At 45.5% G+C, this 20317-nt stretch overlaps 1 protein-coding gene across 1 annotated transcript; it reads left to right on the forward strand.

Moving 5' to 3' along the window:
- The first annotated feature begins 16320 nt into the window (after positions 1-16320).
- On the forward strand, positions 16321-18516 carry LOC127046313 (zinc finger and SCAN domain-containing protein 20-like). The gene is made up of 2 exons (XM_050943188.1): positions 16321-16864; positions 17935-18516. Exons 1-2 carry the CDS (start codon positions 16342-16344, stop codon positions 18462-18464), a joined length of 1053 nt encoding a protein of 350 aa, XP_050799145.1. The 5' UTR covers positions 16321-16341; the 3' UTR covers positions 18465-18516.
- The last annotated feature ends 1801 nt before the right edge of the window (positions 18517-20317 follow it).

Below are 20317 nucleotides of genomic sequence, written 5' to 3' on the forward strand. Positions count from 1 at the left end.
GATTTGAATTAAAAGATCAAAAGCTTTCATTTCAAAAATGTCAAAACAATGTTTTTTTCATCTGAAACAAATTGGTGAAGTTGGCATTAATTTTATTAAATGTGTTGGTGTTGCCAAATCTGCATTTTTAGCTGGAAAAACATTTTTGTAAAAAAAATTGTTCACAATTGTTACCCACAACTGTCATTGACTAACAGGGAGCTGTAGGTGTGCAGAACCTTTGAAAATCACATCAACAGGCAGATGAGTGGGTAAACCACTGGACCAGGAGTTAGACCTACATTCTATCCTGTCTCTGCTACTTATGTGCTGTGACAGGCAAGTCACTTCATTCCTCTAGGCCTCTATTTCCCTTCTATTCTTTGTCTGTTTGGATTGTGAGCACTTTGGGGCAAGATTTTTGTGTTTTGTGCAGTGTCCAGTATAATAGGTCCTAAATCTTAGTTGGAACCTATGGGTGATATCCTAACTCAGGTAAGTGGCGATAATGCTACAGTCAGAATCTCTTGTTCAGTATAGGTGGCTGAAAGTGAGTCTTGAATAAGAAAGTGCAGCTGCTGTGGAAGAAAATAGATTCCTTCATATTAAGGATTAAATGTTCCTTCATCTTGTGACATGATGATAGTTTGGAATTTTCATTGACTTCTGTGAATTATTTTTAAGATGTGCATATAAATTTAGGGTTCTAATTTAATTTGGCTTTGGCCAGAACTCCCTTTGACACTTGTTTAATCAGGGAACGTGTTATGGCCCCACGTATCTGTTTTCTCTTTTGTTATAGATCACAAAAAGAGGACCAGACAGCGGTCCCAATCAATGTATGCTGGGATATCTCAGCAAGTGCATCCTCAGACCTGATATGCCCCATCTACTTAAATAGAATTGATAATATCTTCCTTAAATCCTTGCTTACCGAGACAGATTGTTTGCTTTGAATACAGGAGTGATCAGATACTGCATCTCAACGGTCAATCTGAAAGCAGCCTTTCCATTCTCTTACATCTCATGGAATGATAATGATCTTTATGGGCTATAGTCTGCATTCTGATAGCAGTCATGCTGGTAGCACTTAAGAATGGAAAAGATTTCTTTATCTAGACTGAGATCCTGCTGGGTAATAGGATGCTGTCTGAGGGATTTTCAGTTCAACCATCTTGATAGTGAGCAAGAGAGAAATTTGAAATGATGAGAGTTTGAGATGGGGAGAAATCGAAATGCAGGAGGAATATCTGGAACAAATTCAGGATCAGAATTGAATTCAGAAGAGTTCCGCATTAAGTCAGGAGTGTGTGTTAGGAAAGTTCAAATGCTGGCTGCTTTTGGAAAGGTTTTGTCTGGATGTTTGTGCAGAAACATTGTACATCTTCATAGAATAATTCTATGGCTAGCAAATGAACTAATGCTTTTCTGTCATACTTATGAATCTATGGTCACGAGAAGAGTTGAACAATTTTTTTTGGATGTATAATTTATTCGGAAGGTGATATACCCAAGTTCATATCCCTGCTCCAATACGCATTTATACACACAGGGGAACAACTTGAACAGAAGAGATTGACCCACACCAGGATATCTCAGAGCCCAGTGTTTAAGATATTGTCCTGCAATGTCAGAGACCAAGTTATAATTTCTTACCCCCTCACACAGAGGAGTAAGATGAATGTGGATTTTCTGTAATTGTAGGTGAGGTCATTAACCACTGGGCTACATTTAGAAGTTAGCCAGTTCTGCCTTCAGTTGTTTTGTGAATCAGACCTTCGTTTCTTTTGCTTTTCCTTTAAAAAGTCATGGGAAATGAAACTAAATATTTTGTGTTGGGGGGGTTGAATAAAGCATTATGTTTGATCCAAAAACAATTTTGTGTTGACTTTTTCAATCTGCCATATATTTTTTTAATTTTTGGTTTTGGTTCAGGTCAAATAAACAAACTTTGGAACTATCACTGAACCAAAACAATCAGTTACTCATCCAGCTTCAGTCATGAGACACAGAATAGTATCCTGAATAAGACAGTTCATCATCTGGAGAATCAGGAGTGTGAGGCTGATATATTGCCTTGCTGCTATATATTGACCATGTTTGTATGTTGTTCTTGTAGTAGGTGCACATGACTGGTGTGCTGGTTTTGAAGTAGTTGGGCATATTTTCCATAAATTTTATGTGTAAAATCTCTCATAGGATATCTTGCAACAATTTAGATCAGGGGTTCTCAAACTGGGGGTCTGGACCTCTCGGGGGTCACGAGGTTATTACCTGGTGGGGTCATGAGCTGTCAACCTCCACCTCAAACCCCACTTTGCCTCCAGCATTTATAATGGAGTTAAATATATAACAAAGTGTTTTTAATTTATTGGGGGGTGGGGGGTCACATTCAGAGACTAGCTATGTGAAAGGGGTCACCAGTACAAAAGTTTGAGAACTACTGATTTAGATGGTCTGGTTTTTATTGAAGTGAAAATAATACAGTTTGCCCTGTTGCTGTCCTAATATGGATGAGTGCATGGTTATATTGTAGTCGCACAATTAGAGAGGAACATGGTGTTCAGATAGGGTATTGGACTGGAACTCAGAAGACCTGCATTCTGATCCCAGATGTGCCACTCCCCTGCTGGGTGACCTGAAGCAAATCACTCACATCACCTCTGCCCCCTTGTTTCTGCTCCTCATTGTTTGAGTGTCTTGTTTTTGGACTGTAAACTCTTGAGGGAAGGGAATTACCATGTTTTTGTACAACACCTAACACGGCAAGGCCCTGATCTCATTCAATTAACTGGGGTAAGAAGTGTTGTTTAAAAAGCACCTGAAAATGTAACCTTTACTCAGGCTAAATAAGCAGCTACTCATGCAGGAAGTACCATGGATTTCAGCGGAACAACTTCTGCACATAGATGCTACTCATTATCAGCCGGCTAATAAACTCCAAGTATCAGAACAGAAATCTGTCACACAAACCATGTGTGCTATCAGTTAATAGGCAGGGGCAATGTTCCCTATTCAGATTGAAAGACATAGCATAAAGCCAGGAATTCCCACTGCACAAAGGCATTAAATGCTCCAGGATATCGCTCAGGTAGATCTATCCCTTTGCTGTTCTGTGGTGCCAGTGAAAGCAGGAACAATTCACAAACAGCCTCCTACCCTCCCAAAGCCCCAGGACAGGGGATCAAATCTGTCAGCTGTACCATGCAGTGTCAGTTGCACAATTGATATATTCAACTCGTACATTGAGAAACCATTTTTGAAACAAGTAGTTTATTTTAAAAAAATGATAGTCTGCCACTTAGGGTGAACGCACAATGAAATGCATGTTCCATGTGCTGATAGTGAGGGGATGGAGTTAGGGCAGCTGGCTTCAGCAGTGTTACTGAGCATACTGAGTTTATGTGAGCATGTTCAGTACAAGCCAAGCAGCAAATCTGGACGGGGGGGACGCATCACCCTGCATGATCCCCCTCCCCCTCCCCCCCCACACACACTTGTTGTCTTTGTCCATATGTAAGCCCCAGGTCCAGAAGTCCTAGAGAGATGGAACTCTTTGATCCCTGTTGGAGAGAAGGGGAAAAGCCAGCTCTGGCCAACCTCATTTACATGAATAATAATCTACCCATAATTCCACATACAATGTTTTGTTGTTTTTGGCCAGAATTCATCTGTTTTGATGTGTAAAGGTGACAGATTATTATCTTTATTGCATTCATGAAATGAAATGGGAATTGTCAAGAGTATGTCCTGGGGCAGGGGTCATCTTGAGCTTCAGAGAAATGGACTTTATTTGGGTAATGAAGCCTGGGCTCAGCAAAAGGGAGTGATTTTTGTCCTGGAGTTGAGGTGATTTTCCAAGGAGTAGGGGTCCAGAACTCCACTTTTGCTTTGGCTTCAATAATCTGGGCTGGACAAGGGCAGAGCTGAATCCACAATGAGGCTGGGCTGGTGATGACTGTAAGTAGAGCAGAGCTGACCCTGCAGAGGGATCTGATTGGACTGGCAATTCTGGTAGCAATTTAGAACTGAGTTCATAGTGCCCCAAACCAGCTGAGTTTTGGAAGCAGAGTTGAAATCACTGAACTGGAGCAGATAGCTGTGCACTGGAGTGGGGATCTGATGAAACAGTTCTTTCTGGGCCAGGGGTGGCTCTACGTATTTTGCTGCCCCAAGCACAGCAGTCAGGCGGCTTTCAGCGGCGCACCTGCAGGAGGTCTGCTGGTAATGCGGCTTTGACGGCATGCCTGAGGGAGGTCCCCCAATCCTGTGCCTTCGGTGTACCCGCCGCCGAATTACCACTGAAGTCGTGGGACCAGCGGACCTCCCGCAGGCATGCCACCGAAGGCAGCCTGACTGCCGCCCTCACGGCAACCAGCAGGGCGCCCCCCCATGGCTTGCCGCCCCAGGCACGCACTTGCTGTTCTGGTGCCTGGAGCCTCCCCTGTTCTGGGCTGCAGTAGACTGGCAGAGGAGACCCACTCCTGGATGTCCCTTGATTACCACTGAGAATAACTTGACCTGTGGGTGGGGCTTTAGGGGGTGAGATTTGTGGTGAGATGGAATTCTGGGGCTCAGGTTGTTGACCAAACTCCAGATGTATTGACTAGGGTGGTTCAACTTCTTATATGCACATATACACTGGTGGCTTGTTTCTTTTGACTGCTTTCCCCTTCTGTGTACTGACAGTAACAGACTTGTGTTCCATGCTCCCAAGGACTCTGCGCTATGTCTCAACATCCACAAGATCTCTCCCCAAATCTTGGGACATTCTTGTAGTTGGAAACCCACCTTGCCATGTTTCTGCAAGCTATAACCCAGGATGTGTAATGCCTCAGGATATTTCCTTGTTGCACTTGTGTGGAACACCTCCAGCTCATAGCATCATAGAATCTCAGGGTTGGAAGGGACCTCAGGAGGTTATCTAGTCCAACCCCCTGCTCAAAGCAGGACCAATCCCCAGACAGATTTTTGCCCCAGATCCCTAAATGACCCCCCTCAAGGATTGAACTCACAAGAAGGGATAGCTCAGTGGTTTGAGCATTGGCCTGCTAAACCCAGGGTGTGAGTGTGGGTTTTCTTTCGCCCCCTTGGAGAGAATAATCTACATCAATATCTATCTTTACCATAAGTATTCACTGAGGACTTACTCACTGAAATGTATTCAAAGATCATTGAATTATTTTCTGAGAATGCCCTATTCTGTTTTCATTCCATGGACAACATTTCATTGAAAAGATCAATAGCTAATTACATCAAGTTCAAATCCTTCATTAACCCATTTATAAGCATCAAACAAATTGTCTTTCTTGAGTATGGCCCAGACTGGGAAAGCAATACATACCGATATTTTGGCAGGAAGCTTTAGAAGAATGGCAGTCAAATGCAGACCTACATCAAGCTACCATTATGCATCAATACAGTATTCTTTATTATGCTACCATATACAATGCTGGAATATTCAGGAAGAGGGCATTGTGCTCCTTTATGGCTACATTATCCTCATCCTGCAGAAGTCCATGGCAGAGTCAACTAAGTGAACTAAAACATTTAAAGTGTCTGACTTCCCTCTCCCTGGAAGGAAAAATATGAGCAAACCTGAAGAGGGGTTAAGGGGCCCAGCTGTCCAGCTACTGAGAGGTACTGAAATCTATAGAGAAATCCTATACACCTGAAGGCAACCTCCTTACACTACTCACCTGTCCTATATCCCCTCTGGCGGTGGGGTTTCCTGAGGATCTCTGCTGCTATATCTGGTTTAGACTACAACACAATGCCGATACCAACATCTGCTAAGTTCCTGTCCAATGATTTGAAGCCCTTGCCTGATTTGCATCTGGAATATGTCTGAAAATGTGAGGATAATTAAACATTTATGGTTGATGTTTTGGCCTATGGAAGCCTGACAATAATACGTTTAGAAAGATGTCCCACAAAGGCAAGTTGTGAAGTTAGGCAGGCCTATTCAGCAAAGGTGCAGCCTGAGAGTAGCACTTACACTAGGAATCATGTTGTACTACAAGGGATTAAGATTTTCTTAACTCTGTACCTATGTCTTGTAAGTTACCTCATTTCTTTACTCCTTTTCCTGTTTACATGGGATCAGAAGTGCCAGTGATTTTCAGCTGGGACTGCAAGGAGAAATCTTGCTCTGTTGTGAGAAGGATATTTACGTAGCATTTCTCATTCACTTGATACTAGGACATATATATCTATGTAAAAGAATACATGGACACAAATTGGACATCAGGAATGGTAACACACAAAAGCCAGTAGAACACTTCAGTGTTCCTGGACATTCAATACTTCAACAACAAAAAAGAGAAACTGCAGAGCTACAATTCATTTGCAAATTTAACGCCATTAATTTGGGATTGAAAAGGGGACTGGAAGTGGCTGACTCAATACAAAAGCAATTTTTCCTTTCTTGGTATTGACACCTCCTCATTAATTATTGGGAGTGGACCACATCCACCCTGACTGAATTGGTCTTCAACATTGGCTCTCCACTTACAAGGTAACTCCCTTCTCTTCATGTGTCTGTACATTTATGCCTGTATCTGTAATTTTCACTCCATGCATCTGAAGAAGTGGGTCTTTACCCATGAAAGTTTATGCCCAAATAAACCTGTTAGTCTTTAAGGTGCCACCGGACTCCTCATTATCTTTGCCTTGAATTTTGCTGTAATAAAACCTGTCTCTCTCTCTCTCTCAAAGAAATTGAATGGGATTTAAAGTGCTATTCAAGGCATGTCTTTTTTCTAACCCATCCTCTAGAATGATCTAATGATTATATCCCTAACCTAGAAGCTATAGGATGGGTTTAAACAGAAAATAGAAAACTTCTATACAGCTTTTCTGTTAGTGTATCTTTAAAATAGATTGGGTGGCATGGGGTGGAACTGTATTCACACATTAAAATAAAAAACAATACCGCTATTTCTTTTTCCTGCCATTGTGGTAGGAGGGGCCTTTGCTTGGAATGCTATCCAGCATCATTGTAAAATTAAGCTAACTAACTTATTAGAGAGCTCCAGCTGTTTGAATGTGATTGTTTTTCTGCCTTCCTGTCTGTCTGTTTCATGGCTGATGCCTTGATGTGTGTGAAATGAAAGCAAAGGAAGTACAGTGGGAGTTAACTGTTTTTTAAAGAAGCAGATTTAACACTGCTAACAAGGTGGTGACAACAGTTTGCAGCACTTTCCCTTGTCTGTGCATGTGATGGTGCACATGTTTGCTTAGTAGGAGCTGGATCAGGCAGAGTGCTGAGCAACTGTCCTTGGTTTAGCAAAATACCTAACCACAGATGGGTCAGTGGTTAGGGTACTAGGCTAGGACTTGGGAGACTTGGGGTTTGAGTTCTGTCTCTCCTACAGATTTACTGTATGAATAGAGCTGGCCAGGATGCCCTGGAGTCCTGGCCATATGGAAGCCCATCCCAGGGCTTTCAGGATCCCTTATGCACAGCGGGGAGCCCTAGGAGACCTACCTCTATGGAGCTGGCAGGGAACTTGGATCCACTGAGAGCCTGTGCAGTTTCCCGGCTCCCTGCTCAAGCCAGGGTTCTCAGGACTCCCAGGCTAGAAGCCCTGGTGTGGTGGGGCTGTCATGGACCATGGAAGCCCAGGTGACTCTTGGTAGATGTAGACATGATGGGTATGAAACATCCCCAAATTCCGATTCATGTTGTGATAAATGAAGTGCGGGGAGGAGGGGTCAATAGGGAAGGGTAGGAGTGACGTCCTGGAGGCCAAATTTAGGCTGCTAGGAAAGAGACTGAAATCCAGGACCTCTATGGTGGCATTCTCAGAAATGCTCCCAGTTCCACACGCAGGGCCAGGTAGGCAGGCAGAGCTTCAGAGTCTCACTGCATGGATGAGATGATGGTGTAGAGAGGAGAGGTTTAGATTCATTAGGAACTGGGGAAACTTTTGGGATAAGGGGAGCCTGTACGGGAAGGATGGACTCCACCTAAACCAAAGGAGATCTAGACTGCTGGCATTTAACATTAAAAAGGTTGCAGAGCAGTTTTTAAACTAAGAGATGGGGGAAAGCCGACTACTGCAGAGGAGCACGTGGATCGGACAGAGACTTATCTTAGACTAGAGCCGATTTATGGAGATTCTCTAGGTTTTAGTCAGGAGGAGAGGACGAAAGAGGATAATGTAAGGGCCAGACCAGATGAGAAACATTCACATAAAAAAGAATCTGGCACATCAGAAATGGGCAGACAAATAAACAATGACATGTTTTTAAAGTGCTTATATACCAATGCTAGAAGTCTAAATAATAAAATGGGTGAACTAGAGTGCCTCATGTTAAAGGAGGATATTGATATAATAGGCATCACAGAAACCTGCTAGAGTGAGGGCAATCAATGGGACACAATCATTCCGGGGTACAAAATATATTGGAAGGACAGAACAGGTCGTGTGAGGGGGAGGGAAGTGGCAATATATGTGAAAGAAAATATAGACTTAAATGAAGTAAAAATCTTAAATGAATCGACATTTTCATTAGAATCTCTGAGTAGCAATTCCATGCTCTAATAAGAATATAACAGTAGGGATCTATTATCGACCACCTGGCCAGGACAGTGATAGTGATGATGAAATGCTAAGGGAGATTAGAGAGGATATCAAAATAAAGAATTCAATAATAGAGGGGGATTTCAATTATCCTCGTATTGACTGGGTACATGTCACCTCAGGACAAAATGCAGAGACAAAATTTCTCGATACTTTAAGTGATGGCTTCTTGGAGCAGCTGGTACAGGAACCCACAAGGGGAGAGGCAATTCTTGATTTAGTCCTGAGTGGAGCGCAGGATCTGGTCCAAGAGGTAAGTATAACAGGAATGCTTGGAAATATAATAACATTTAACATCCCTGTGGTGGGAAGAACAGCTCAACACTGTTGCATTTAATTTCAGAAAGGGGAACTATGCAAAAATGAGGAGGTTAGTTAAATTGAAATTAAAAGGTACAGTGACTAGAGTGACATCCTTGCAAGCTGCATGGACACTTTTCAAAGACACCATAATAGACGCCCAACTTAAGTATATACTACAAATTTAAAAAAAAAAACAGTAAAAGAACTAAAAAAGAGCCACTGTGGCTTAACAATCATGTAAAAGAAGCAGTGAGAGATAAAAAGGCATCTTTCAAAAAGTGGAAGTCAAATCCTAGTGAGGTAGATAGAATGGAGCATAAACACTGTCAAATTAAGTGTAAAAATGTAATAAGAAAAGCCAAAAATGAGTTTAAAGTACAGCTAGCCAAAAACTCAAAAGCTAATAACAAAATGTTTTTTAAGTACATCAGAAGCAAGAAGCCTGCTAAACAACCAGTGGGGCCCCTGGATGATTGAGATACAAAAGGAGCACTTAAAGACAATAAAGTCATTGCGGAGAAACTAAATGAATTATTTGTTTCACTTTTCATGGCTGAGGATGTTAGGGAGATTCCCAAACCTGAGCTGTCTTTTGTAGGTGACAAATCTGAGGAATTGTCACAGATTGAAGTGTCACTAGAAGAGATTTTGGAATTAATTGATAAACTTAATAGTAGAACATTAGGGTGGGAAGGGACCTCAGGAGGTCATCTAGTCCAATCCCTGCTCAAAGCAGGACCCATCCCCAGATTTTTACCCCAGTTTCCCAAATGGCCCCTTCAAAGATTGAACGCACAACTCTGGGTTTAGCAGGCTAATGCTCAAACCACTGAGCTATCCCTCCCTGCCTGAGTCACTGGGACCAGATGGCATTCACCCAAGACTGAAAGAACTCTAATGTGAAATTGCAAAGCTATTAACTATTATTTGTAACCTGTCCTTTAAATCGGCTTCTGTACCCAGTGAGATAGGTCTGGCTGAAGGGAGCTAGCGACAAGGTACCTGAGTGAAGCAGGGCTGGGGAAAGGCAGAGGAGCTGGGGAGCTCTAGCCTGGAAAGCCCCAGGCTGCAGCCTAGCATTGGGCTAATAGGTACTGGGGGTTGCAGAGGGCAGCCCAGGGGTAGGCCAAGGCAGCAGGTCCAAACACTATAGAGCTAATGTAACGCCCACAGAGGTGACCCCAACAATTACAGACCAGTAAGTCTAACATTGGTACCAGGCAAATTAATTGAAACAATAGTAAAGAATAAAATTGTCAGACACATAGAAGAACATAAATTGTTGGGCAAATGTCAACATGGTTTCTGTAAGGGGAAATCATGTCTTGCTAATCTATTAGAGTTCTTTGAAGGGGTCAACAAACATGTGGCTAAGGGGGATCCAGTGGACATAGTGTACTTAGATTTCCAGAAAGCCTTTGACAAGGTCTCTCACCAAAGTCTCTTACGTAAATTAAGTTGTCATGGGATAAGAGGGAAGATCCTTTCATGGACTGAGAACTGGTTAAAAAACAGAGAACAAAGGGTAGGAATAAATGGTAAATTTTCAGAATGGAGAGGGGTACCTAGTGGTGTTCTCCAAGGGTCAGTCCTAGGACCAATTCTATTCAATTTATTCATAAAAGATCTGGAGAAAGGGGTAAAAAGTGAGGTGGCAAAGCTTGCAGACGATACTAAACTGCTCAAGATAGTTAAGACCAAAGCAGACTGTGAAGAACTTCAAAAAGATCTCACAAAACTAAGTGATTGGGCAACAAAATGGCAAATGAAATTTAATATGGATAACTGTAAAGCAATGCACACTGGAAAAAAATAACCCCAACTATACATGCAATATGATGGGGGCTAATTTAGCTACAACTAGTCCGGAAAGAGATCTTGGAGTCATCGTGGATAGTTCTCTGAAGACGTCCACGCAGTGCGCAGTGGCAATCAAAAAAGCAACAGGATGTTAGGAATCATTCAAAAAGGGATAGAGAATAAGACTGAGAATATATTATTGCCCTTATGTATATATATATAAATCCATGGTACGCCCACATCTTGAATACTGCGTACAGATGTGGTCTCCTCATCTCAAAAAACATACACTGGCACTACAAAAGGTTCAGAAAAGGACAACTAAAATGATTAGGGGTTTGGAATCGGTCCCATATGAGGAGTGATTAAAGAGGCTAGGACTTTTCAGCTTGGAAAAGAGGAGACTAAGGGGGGATATGATAGAGGTATATAAAATCATGAGTGGTGTGGAGAAAGTGAATAAGGAAAAGTGATTTACTTGTTCCCATAATATAAGAACTAGGGGCCACCAAATGAAATTAATGGGCAGCATTATTTAAAACAAATAAAAGGAAGTTCTTCTTCACACAGCACACAGTCAACCTGTGGAACTCCTTGCCTGAGGAGGTTGTGAAGGCTAGGATGATAACAAGGTTTAAAAGAGAACTAGATCAATTCATGGAGGTTAAGTCCATTAATGGCTATTAGCCAGGATGGGTAAGGAATGGTGTCCCTAGCCTCTGTTTGTCAGAGGGTGGAGATGGATGGCAGGAGAGAGATCACTTGATCATTGCCTGTTAGGTTCACTCCCTCTGGGGCACCTGGCATTGGTCACTGTCAGTAGACAGGATACTGGGCTGGGTGGACCTTTGGTCTAACTCAGTATGGCCATTCTTATGTACTTCTCTTATAAACACCCAGCAAGCCTTTAGCTATTGTGACAGGATCAGGCCAGATGGCTACAAGAGAATGGTCAAAGGTAGACACATTAGCTCCAGGTTAAGCAGGTCCCTTTCCCTGGGTAAGATAACAGGGACTATTCCAGAACACTCAGGAACTTTCTAGAACTAATTAAGGCAGGCAGGCTAATTATGACATCTGTAGCCAATTGGAAAGTTACTAGAATTAATTAAGGCTAATCAGGACACCTGGTAGGCTCTCACTCCAGTGAGTGAAGTGTGCGTAAGGAGCTGGGAGTGAGAGGATGTGCTGCTGGAGGACTGAGGAGTACAAGCGTTAACAGCCATCAGAAGGAAGGTCCTGTGGTGAAGACAAAGACGGTGTTGGGAGGAGGCCATGAGGAAGTAGCCCAGGGAGTTGTAGCTGTTGTGTAACTGTTCCAGAAGACACTTTAGGCATCTGCAGTCCACAGGGCCCTGGGCTGGAACCCAGGGTAGAGGGCGGGCCCGGGTTTTCCCCAGAACCTCCCAACTCCTGGTCCAACACAGGAAGATCTCTGAGGCTAGCAAAATCCGCCAATAAGTGCAGGACCCACCAAGTTAGAGGAGGAACTTTGTCACACTATGAAATGCCTCTTAGTAGCTGTTATCTAACTGCTCTACCTGCAAAGGTTAAGAAATCTCACTGCGAAGCATAAGTAAAAGGAAGTGAGTGGGCACCTGGCCAAAAGAGCCAATGGGAAGGCTAGAATTTCTTAAAATTGAAACAAGACTCTGTCTATGTGTCTGTTCTTGGGGAGAGGCAGACAGGGAGCAGTTATGCTTTGAGAAGCTTGGGCCAGGTATGAAAAATCATCAGTATCATACCTAGAAACTAATCATTAAAAACTCCAGATATGTCAGTAGATTAGGAAATATCTAGGAGGACGTGATTAGGTTTATCCCTTTTATTTCTTTATGGCTTGTGGACTCCTCTGTGCTAACCCCAGGTGCATTTGTTTTGCTTGTAACCTTTAAGGCGGACCTCAAGAGAGCTATTTTTGATGGTTAATCCTTGTAGTTTTCCTTTTTTTTAAATCTAGCAAAAGCCTACATTTCCAGGTGTATTTTCTTCTTTTTTTTAATTTATAAAATTTACCTTTAAGAACAGAATTGGATTTTTTCTGTTTTAAGAGGTTTGTGCACATATTGTTTAATTACCTGGTGGCAACAGCTGAGTTCCTTTCTTTTTTTTCTCAGCTCTTCCCTGCTGGGGGGCTGTAGTGGAGCGGAGCCGGGGCTCAACCCTCCTTGAAGGCAGGGGGGAGCCGCACCAGCTTACTGCACTCCGTTGGCCTGGGGCCCGCCCCTTGCTTTGGGGCTGGGGGGCTGCCCACTGTCACTTAGGGGTCAGACACTCTGCTGCAAGGCTGAGCAAACAGACACAGTTAGAAGGTGGCTCAGGCCCTTTGTTGCAGGGCTGAGCAAACAGGCACAGTTAACAGGGGACCCAGGCCCTCTGTTGCAGGGCTGAGCAAACAAGCAAACAGTTAACAGAGGGCTCAGGCCCTTGGTTGCAGGGCTGAGCCAACAAACAGGCCAGGGAGGAGAGGGAGACTGCCACCCTTGAAGGGGTGGCAGGGGGAATGCAGGCCCTCCCACTCCACTGCGTTCCAGCCCAGGGCCCTAGCAGCGGTCAACACCACTGACAGTCAGTGGGGGATCCTGACCGAAACACACTGCCATCGGCTCAGGTGAGTCTGCAGCCTGACAGGAGTCGGCTGCCCCCGGGCCACTTCCAACCTCCCCCTCACTGGGTACCTGCCATCCGCCGGCATCGTCCGATGGGTCCCAGACCATGGGTTCCTCAGGATATCTGGCGTCGGGAGGTCCAGGCCACTCCTCTGGGGATTGGGCGTCGGGAGGTCCAGTCCACTCCTCTGGGTACTGGGCGTCGGGCGGCTCCGACAGCTCCTCCGAAGGCCGGCCGTCGGGAAGCTCAGGCAGCTCCTCTGGGCACAGGGTAGGTTTGGCCAGTACTCCTCCGGGTATCGAGCACGGGGCAGGTCGGGCCAACACTCCTCTGGGTACCGAGCACTGAGTAGGCTGGGCCCAGCGGGAGCTCGGGCCCCAGCATCTGCCTTCTCCGGCAGCCTCCTCTCAACTGAGCGCTGGGGCCAGGCTTTTATACTTCCTGTCCCGCCCCTTGACTTCCAGGGGGCAGGGACAGGAGGCGGTGGCCATGGACTTCCTGTCCCGCCCCTTGACTTCCGGGGGACGGGGACAGGGACAGGCGGTGGTGGATCTGCCCGTTGCCGCACTTGTTCTGGCCTCTTCCTCTCAGGCATGGTGGGGAGTGATGCCCCCTCACTACAGGGGTGGAGGGAAAGGGGGGGCAAAAGGGATTGAGGATACCCCACAGGAAGGAATTCCCAAGTGCACCTTCCTGGATTCTCAAAAGGTTTTGCACTTTGGTGGTGGCAGCATCTACCAATCCAAGGTCAGAGGAAAGCTGTAATCCTTGTGGGCCCCCACCTTCTGCACTCGAAGTGCCAAAGTGGGTAATCAGCCTTGACACATGTCCAGGAGCTTCTCCCCAAACTCTCATGTGTCTTGGGACACTTGTGCTGGGATTTCCTCTCTGTTTGTTTTTTGGCCCCTTTTACTACTTGTGCCTAATTTTAAGAAAAGCGTTAATGAACACAATAATAAATAATCTATAGTCTATAATTAATCTATTTGTAATTTAGAAATAATAGAGTTTTCCCCAAGCTCAAGAAAAGTGTATGATGAGTGCTTTTTAGGGGAGATTAATGTTAATCTTTATTCTAAGTGTTACCAGTTATCCCATCTCCAGTGAAAACTTGGCTCTAAGATCATATGAGAGTGGAAATACAAGGGCAGAAAAGAAAGAACAGAAAAGTTTTGTTCCTCTGATAGAAATAAATCTGGCAAAGACATTTGCACTTACTGAATTGTGAGACGAGTTTTAATTTCTGAATCGTAGCTGTGTGAAATGTCATCTTGTATGCATAATAAATAAATGTAATCTTTAATTGAAAAGAAAACAAAAATCCCTAGTTTAAAAAATCCCAAAAACTTTTATTGATCAAAGTGATGGATGGCCACATTCCAGTTCAATTGCTTGTATCTCTGAGTAGTGCTTCATTTTTAGCTCTGTTTTTCATGGGTTTATAATGAAATTTTATAGACAATCACATCAACTCCCACTTGTCTGGAGTAAGAAGGAGCAAGTCTCCATATAAGAAACATCTGTTGACTGTCAGAAGGGAATGCAAATACCTGATTCATTCATACAGTCATGTTAATAGTGCTTGAAAATGTGGGTGCATAACTGAAGCAGGTCTATATTTTATTTAAATAAATAAATAAATAAATAAAAGGACTGTGCAACCAGGACCTCTGTCTCCAGGAGGCAGCAGAGAGTTGGCAGCATCCAGCTGCTTCAAAGTCTGAAGATATTGGCTGTGACTTTGGTTCCCAGGGACAGATGTTCAAAGCTGAGATAGCCAACAGCTATCAAGTAGAAAACAAATAAGAATATACTGAATTCATTATTGCACAAATTTTTTTTGAGGTGGGGAAAATATTAAACCCTGGCAATGGAAAAAGAACTGTATGTGTATTTTGCTGGCTCCTTATTAATTTAGAGAGTTTCTCCCTACAAGTGAAAGTAAGTCCATCATTTCACACTGGCCATTTAAAAAAAAATGATTTGAGTTATTTAAATCCAGGAGTGTGTCTCTTTTAATGACAACTTGACAACATTGGAAAAGATCTCTTGATATTCCTGATGTAAACATGTCAGGGTGATACTGAAATCAGAAACTTAATATTTCACTGTGAGATTTCCCAAAGCACTCAGCATTGGTCTAATGGTATCTCCCACTGAAATCCTTTGTTGATTGCCTTCAGTGTGAGGCAGAGTGAAGTTTAATTCTGAGATCTTTTGAAAATCTTATTGGAAAACTTTATCCTTCACACCTGGATTCAAACAGCACTATAATAGTGTCCACACATTTACCACCATTATTTTCCTTCTGTGAAATCATTGTGTCTTAGAAGTAGAAACACCTGATCTTTCATCTGTTTGTGTATTTCTGCACTTGAGCTGCTTTTGAAGTATGTAAAATGAGCTATTTCGTTATGCTTTGAGAACAAAGGTTAATGACTCATGAAGGGGGGGAAATCACTACTTACTTTCAATGTAAAATATGCAAAATATGCAGAAACAGCTATTTTTAAATGAATCTGGAACTCTTAATTCTGAATCTAGTGTTGCCAGATTTATCAGCATTGGCTCCAAAACCACCATTTATAATAAGACTCATTTTGCTCCTGTTGAATGTAATGGGAGAGTTGCCACTGATTCCAGTGGAAGTAAGAGCTGGTCCAGTCTAAGGGCTTGGCTACACTAGAGAGTTGCAGCGCTGGTGAGGAGGTTACAGCGCTGCAACTTAGGATGTGGCCACACTTGCAAAGCATGGCCAGCGCTGCAACTGCCTGGTTGCAGCGCTGGCTGTACACCCGGTCGAGCCTCGGGTGTAGGAATTCCAGCGCTGGTGATCCAGCGCTGGTCAGCAAGTGTGGACACCCACCAGCGCTTTTATTGACCTCCGGGGTATAAGGAGGTATCCCAGCATACCTTAGAAGCCTCTCTGGTAATCATGCACACTCCACTGCCCTGGGCTCAGCTGACCCCTCCTTTAAATGCCCCGGGAATTTTAAAAATCCCCTTCCTGTTTGCTCAGCCAGGTGTGGAGTGCAATCAATCATTCAATCTATCAGCGACCATGCCTCCACGCCCCAAACGAGCCCCAGCATGGAACAATTCCGAGCTGCAGGACCTCATCAGTGTTTGGGGTGAGGAAGCTGTGCAAGCACAGCTGCGCTCCAGAAGGAGAAATTATGATACCTATGGGCAGATATCGCAGTCCTTGCTGAGAAGGGGCCATGAATGGGACGTGTTGCAGTGCAGGGTCAAAATAAAAAAACTGAGGAGTGCTTACTGCAAAGCCCGTGAGGGAAATCGCCGCTCAGGAGCTGCCCCCACAACCTGCCGTTTTTACAAGGAGCTGGATGCCATACTTGAGGGTGACCCCACTGACAATCCAAGGACCACGATGGAGAGTTCAGAGCAGGGAGAAGTGGGGGAGGGTGTAGAGGAAGCCGACAGTGAGGCTACTGGCGTGGAGGGAGACACCCTGGAGTCCCAGGAGGCATGCAGCCAGGAGCTCTTCTCAAGCCAGGAGGAGGCTAGCCAGTCGCATCAGCTGGAAGTTGCTGGTGAGGAAGAAACTGAGGAGCGTGCTCGGGGTAAGCAGATTTTTATGTTTTGGGAGAGGAGGGTTTGGGTTATGGCTGCCTGCATGCATGCCTAAACGTGGAATAGCCCATTGATTTGCTCTATCACGTCTCTGTAATCGGCCTCGGTAATCTCTTGAAAAGTTGCAGCCAGAGTGTGCGCAATGTGCTTTCTCAAGTTTATCGGGAGAGCCACCGTGGTCCTTGTCCCGGTCAGGCTAACACGTCCGATCTACTGTGCAGCGAGGGGTGGGGGGACCATGGCTGCACACAGGCAAGCTGCATAGGGGCCAGGGCGGAATCCACATTGCTGTAGAAGACCCTCCCTCTCTTCCCAGGTAACACGCAGCAGTGATATATCTGGCAGTAGGAAACCCTGTTGAGAATTTAGGGATACTTGAGTGCAGGGCGCCAGGTTCGTGTTCCCCCCCCAGCCCCGTGGTGCGTTCCGGTCTCCACACCCCCTTCCCAGCAGGCAGCCAGCCCCGCGGTGCGCTCCGGTCTTTCCCCCCTCCTCCCAGCAGGCATCCAGCCCCGCGGTGCGCTCCAGTCTTCCCCTCCCCCAGCAGGCATCCAGCCCCGCGGTGCGCTCCGGTCTCCCCACCCCCTTCCCAGCAGGCAGCCAGCCCCGCGGAGCCCTCCGGTCTTCCTCTCCCCATTCCCAGCACGTAAACAGCCCCGCGGTGCACTCCGGTCTTCCCCCACCCTTCCCAGCAGGCAGCCAGCACAGCTGTGCATTTCCCACCCCCTCACCAGCAGGCCGGCAGTTACGCGGACCGCGCCCCCCCCGCCAGCAGCTCGCCACCTTCCTGTTCACTACTGTCCCCTGTGCAGGACACCAGCTACCTCCTGTACCCAGTGCAGATAAACCCCAGTGACCCATCGGTCAATTCTCCCTCCCAGGTGCACTCGGGGCAGAAACACTCACCCCATTGCTCGCCATGCCTTCGCTTCCCTGGCTTCTCTGTGTTATGTGAGGTATGTGGGAAGGATGCTACAAAAAGTCTAAAAACTCCTTCACTGTGTGATAATAAACAATGTAGCCTCTGTGTATTACATGTTTCTATCTATGTTTTTTTTAGTGACCTTGACTAATGCAGCTGGATCACCGGCCTCACGTCGGTTGCAGAACTTGAGAAAAAATCCCCGAAAATCAAAAGAAGAATTGATCAAAGCAGTTATGATTCACTACAACAGAGAAAGTAGGAAGACGCAGGAATGGAGAGAGAAAATGTATGAGTGGAGGCAAACAGAAAGCTGGAGAAAGGAATTGGCTATCAAAAAAACCTCAAAGCAGATGATAAGCCTCCTGGCTCGCCAAACTGAGTCTTTCGAGTCTCTCGTAGCCATGCAGGCAGATCTGTACCGTGGTAACCCACACCCTTCCCAAAGCTCTCTTTCTTGTTCCCCAGTATTTGCACAAAACACCTTTCTCCAGCAGCCAGTTTCTTATTACCTCCAGCTGCCCCCAACACCTGTACGATCACCTACCAGCCCTGATAACTATAATTCTTACCCTGTGCACTCCACCTCCATTACCCTGCAGCATAGTAATCCTGAAGTGCAGCAGACATTGAACAGTAATCAAAACAGGACATATTCAAACCTCTGAATGTACAGTCCACCACCCTAACCCCCCTGGCCTTTTATGTACTGTACTTTGAATAAAGGAATTTATGGCTTTTACAATACGTTTTATTATTGCAGGAAGTGGTAAATATTGTACCCCAAGGTAGAACAAAGCACAGCAAAGGCACCAAACATTACTGTTGGCTCTCAGCATCAAATTGCTCCCTTAAAGCATCCCTAATCCTTGAAGCCCTTTCCTGGGCCTCCCTAGTAGCCCTGCTCTCTGGCTGTGCAAATTCATCGTCTAGGCGTCGAACCTTGGAGGTCCATTCCTCACTGAATCTTTCACCCTTCCCTTCACAAATATTATGGAGGGTACAGCACGCGGATATAACAGCGGAGATGCTGCTTTCCCCCAAATCTAGCTTCCCATAAAGACACCTCCAGCGGGCTTTCAATCGCCCAAAAGCACACTCCACAGTCATTCTGCACCGGCTCATCCTGTAGTTGAACCGGTCCTTGCTCCTGTCAAGCTTCCCTGTATACGGTTTCATGAGCCATGGCATTAAGGGGTAAGCGGGGTCTCCAAGGATCACAGTGGGCATTTCGACGTCACCTACTGTGATCTTGCGGTCTGGGAAAAAAGTCCCGGCCCTCAGCCTCCTGAACAGGGCACTGTTCTGAAAGATGCATGCATCGTGCACCTTTCCAGGCCATCCTGAGCAAATGTCAGTGAAACGCCCACGGTGATCCACAAGCGCTTGCAGAACCATGGAGAAATACCCCTTGCGATTAACGTACTCTGATGCCAGGTGGGGTGGTGACAGAATAGGAATATGCGTCCCATCTATTGCCCCTCCACAGTTAGGGAAACCCATTTCTGCAAAGCCATCCACAATGTCCTGCACGTTCCCCAGAGTCACAGTTCTTCTTAGCAGGGTGCGATTAATGGCTGTGCAAACTTGCATCAGCACCATTCCAACGGTGGACTTTCCCACTCCAAACTGGTTCGCCACCAATCGGTAGCTGTCTGGAGTTGCCAGCTTCCAGATTGCAATAGCCACCCGCTTCTCCACTGGCAGGGCAGCTCTCAATCTCGTGTCCCTGCGCCGCAGGGTAGGGGCGAGCTCAGCACACACTGCCATGAAAGTGGCTTTTCTCATCCGAAAGTTCTGCAGACACTGCTCGTCATCCCAGGCTTGCAGGACGATGTGATCCCACCACTGAGTGCTGGTTTCCCGAGCCCAAAGGCACCGTTCCACGGTGCTGAGCACGTCTGTTACTGCCACAAGCAATTGAGTGTCTTGAGCGTCAGGCGTTTCAATATCATCGTCTGACTCCTCACTGTCACTTTGCAGCTGAAGGAATAGCTCCACTGCCATGCGTGATGTGCTGGCAACATTCATCAGCAAGGTCCTCAGCAGCTCAGGCTCCATTTGTAACAGAAATCTCAGAAATCTTGCTGCAGACTCACAATGCCACCAAACTGCTCGGAATGTGTAGCAAAGCACCACGGGGTGTTGGAACAGGAAGCGGAAAGACCCGCACACTTCCTTCCCCTTCCCACAAGCCACAGCGCCAAAATGGGACAAAGTGCTCTGTGGGATAGCTGCTCACAATGCACCACTCCCAACAGCGCTGCAAGAGCTGTAAATGTGGCCACACTGCAGCACTGGTAGCTGTCAGTGTGGCCACACTGCAGCGCTGGCCCTACACAGCTGTACGAACACAGCTGTAACTACCAGCGCTGCAAAACTGTAAGTGTAGCCATACCCTAACTAAATCTGTATCCAGTAAATGAATAAATGCAATATGGAGCTGTGTTAAATACTGGCTATCATTCACAAACTTTGGAATGATGGCTTAAGGGACTTTGTAGGGCAAGTGGCTGTCATT

This window comes from Gopherus flavomarginatus, chromosome 3 (assembly GCF_025201925.1).
Source record: "Gopherus flavomarginatus isolate rGopFla2 chromosome 3, rGopFla2.mat.asm, whole genome shotgun sequence".
Classification (NCBI taxonomy): domain Eukaryota; kingdom Metazoa; phylum Chordata; order Testudines; family Testudinidae; genus Gopherus; species Gopherus flavomarginatus.

Bases quoted from the DNA above. Each gene is read 5' to 3' on its own strand.
- LOC127046313 (XM_050943188.1), top strand. From the start codon at position 16,342: ATGCCTCCACGCCCCAAACGAGCCCCAGCATGGAACAATTCCGAGCTG. The intron at 16,865-17,934 runs GTAAGCAGATTT...TGTTTTTTTTAG, and splicing joins AACTGAGGAGCGTGCTCGGG to TGACCTTGACTAATGCAGCT.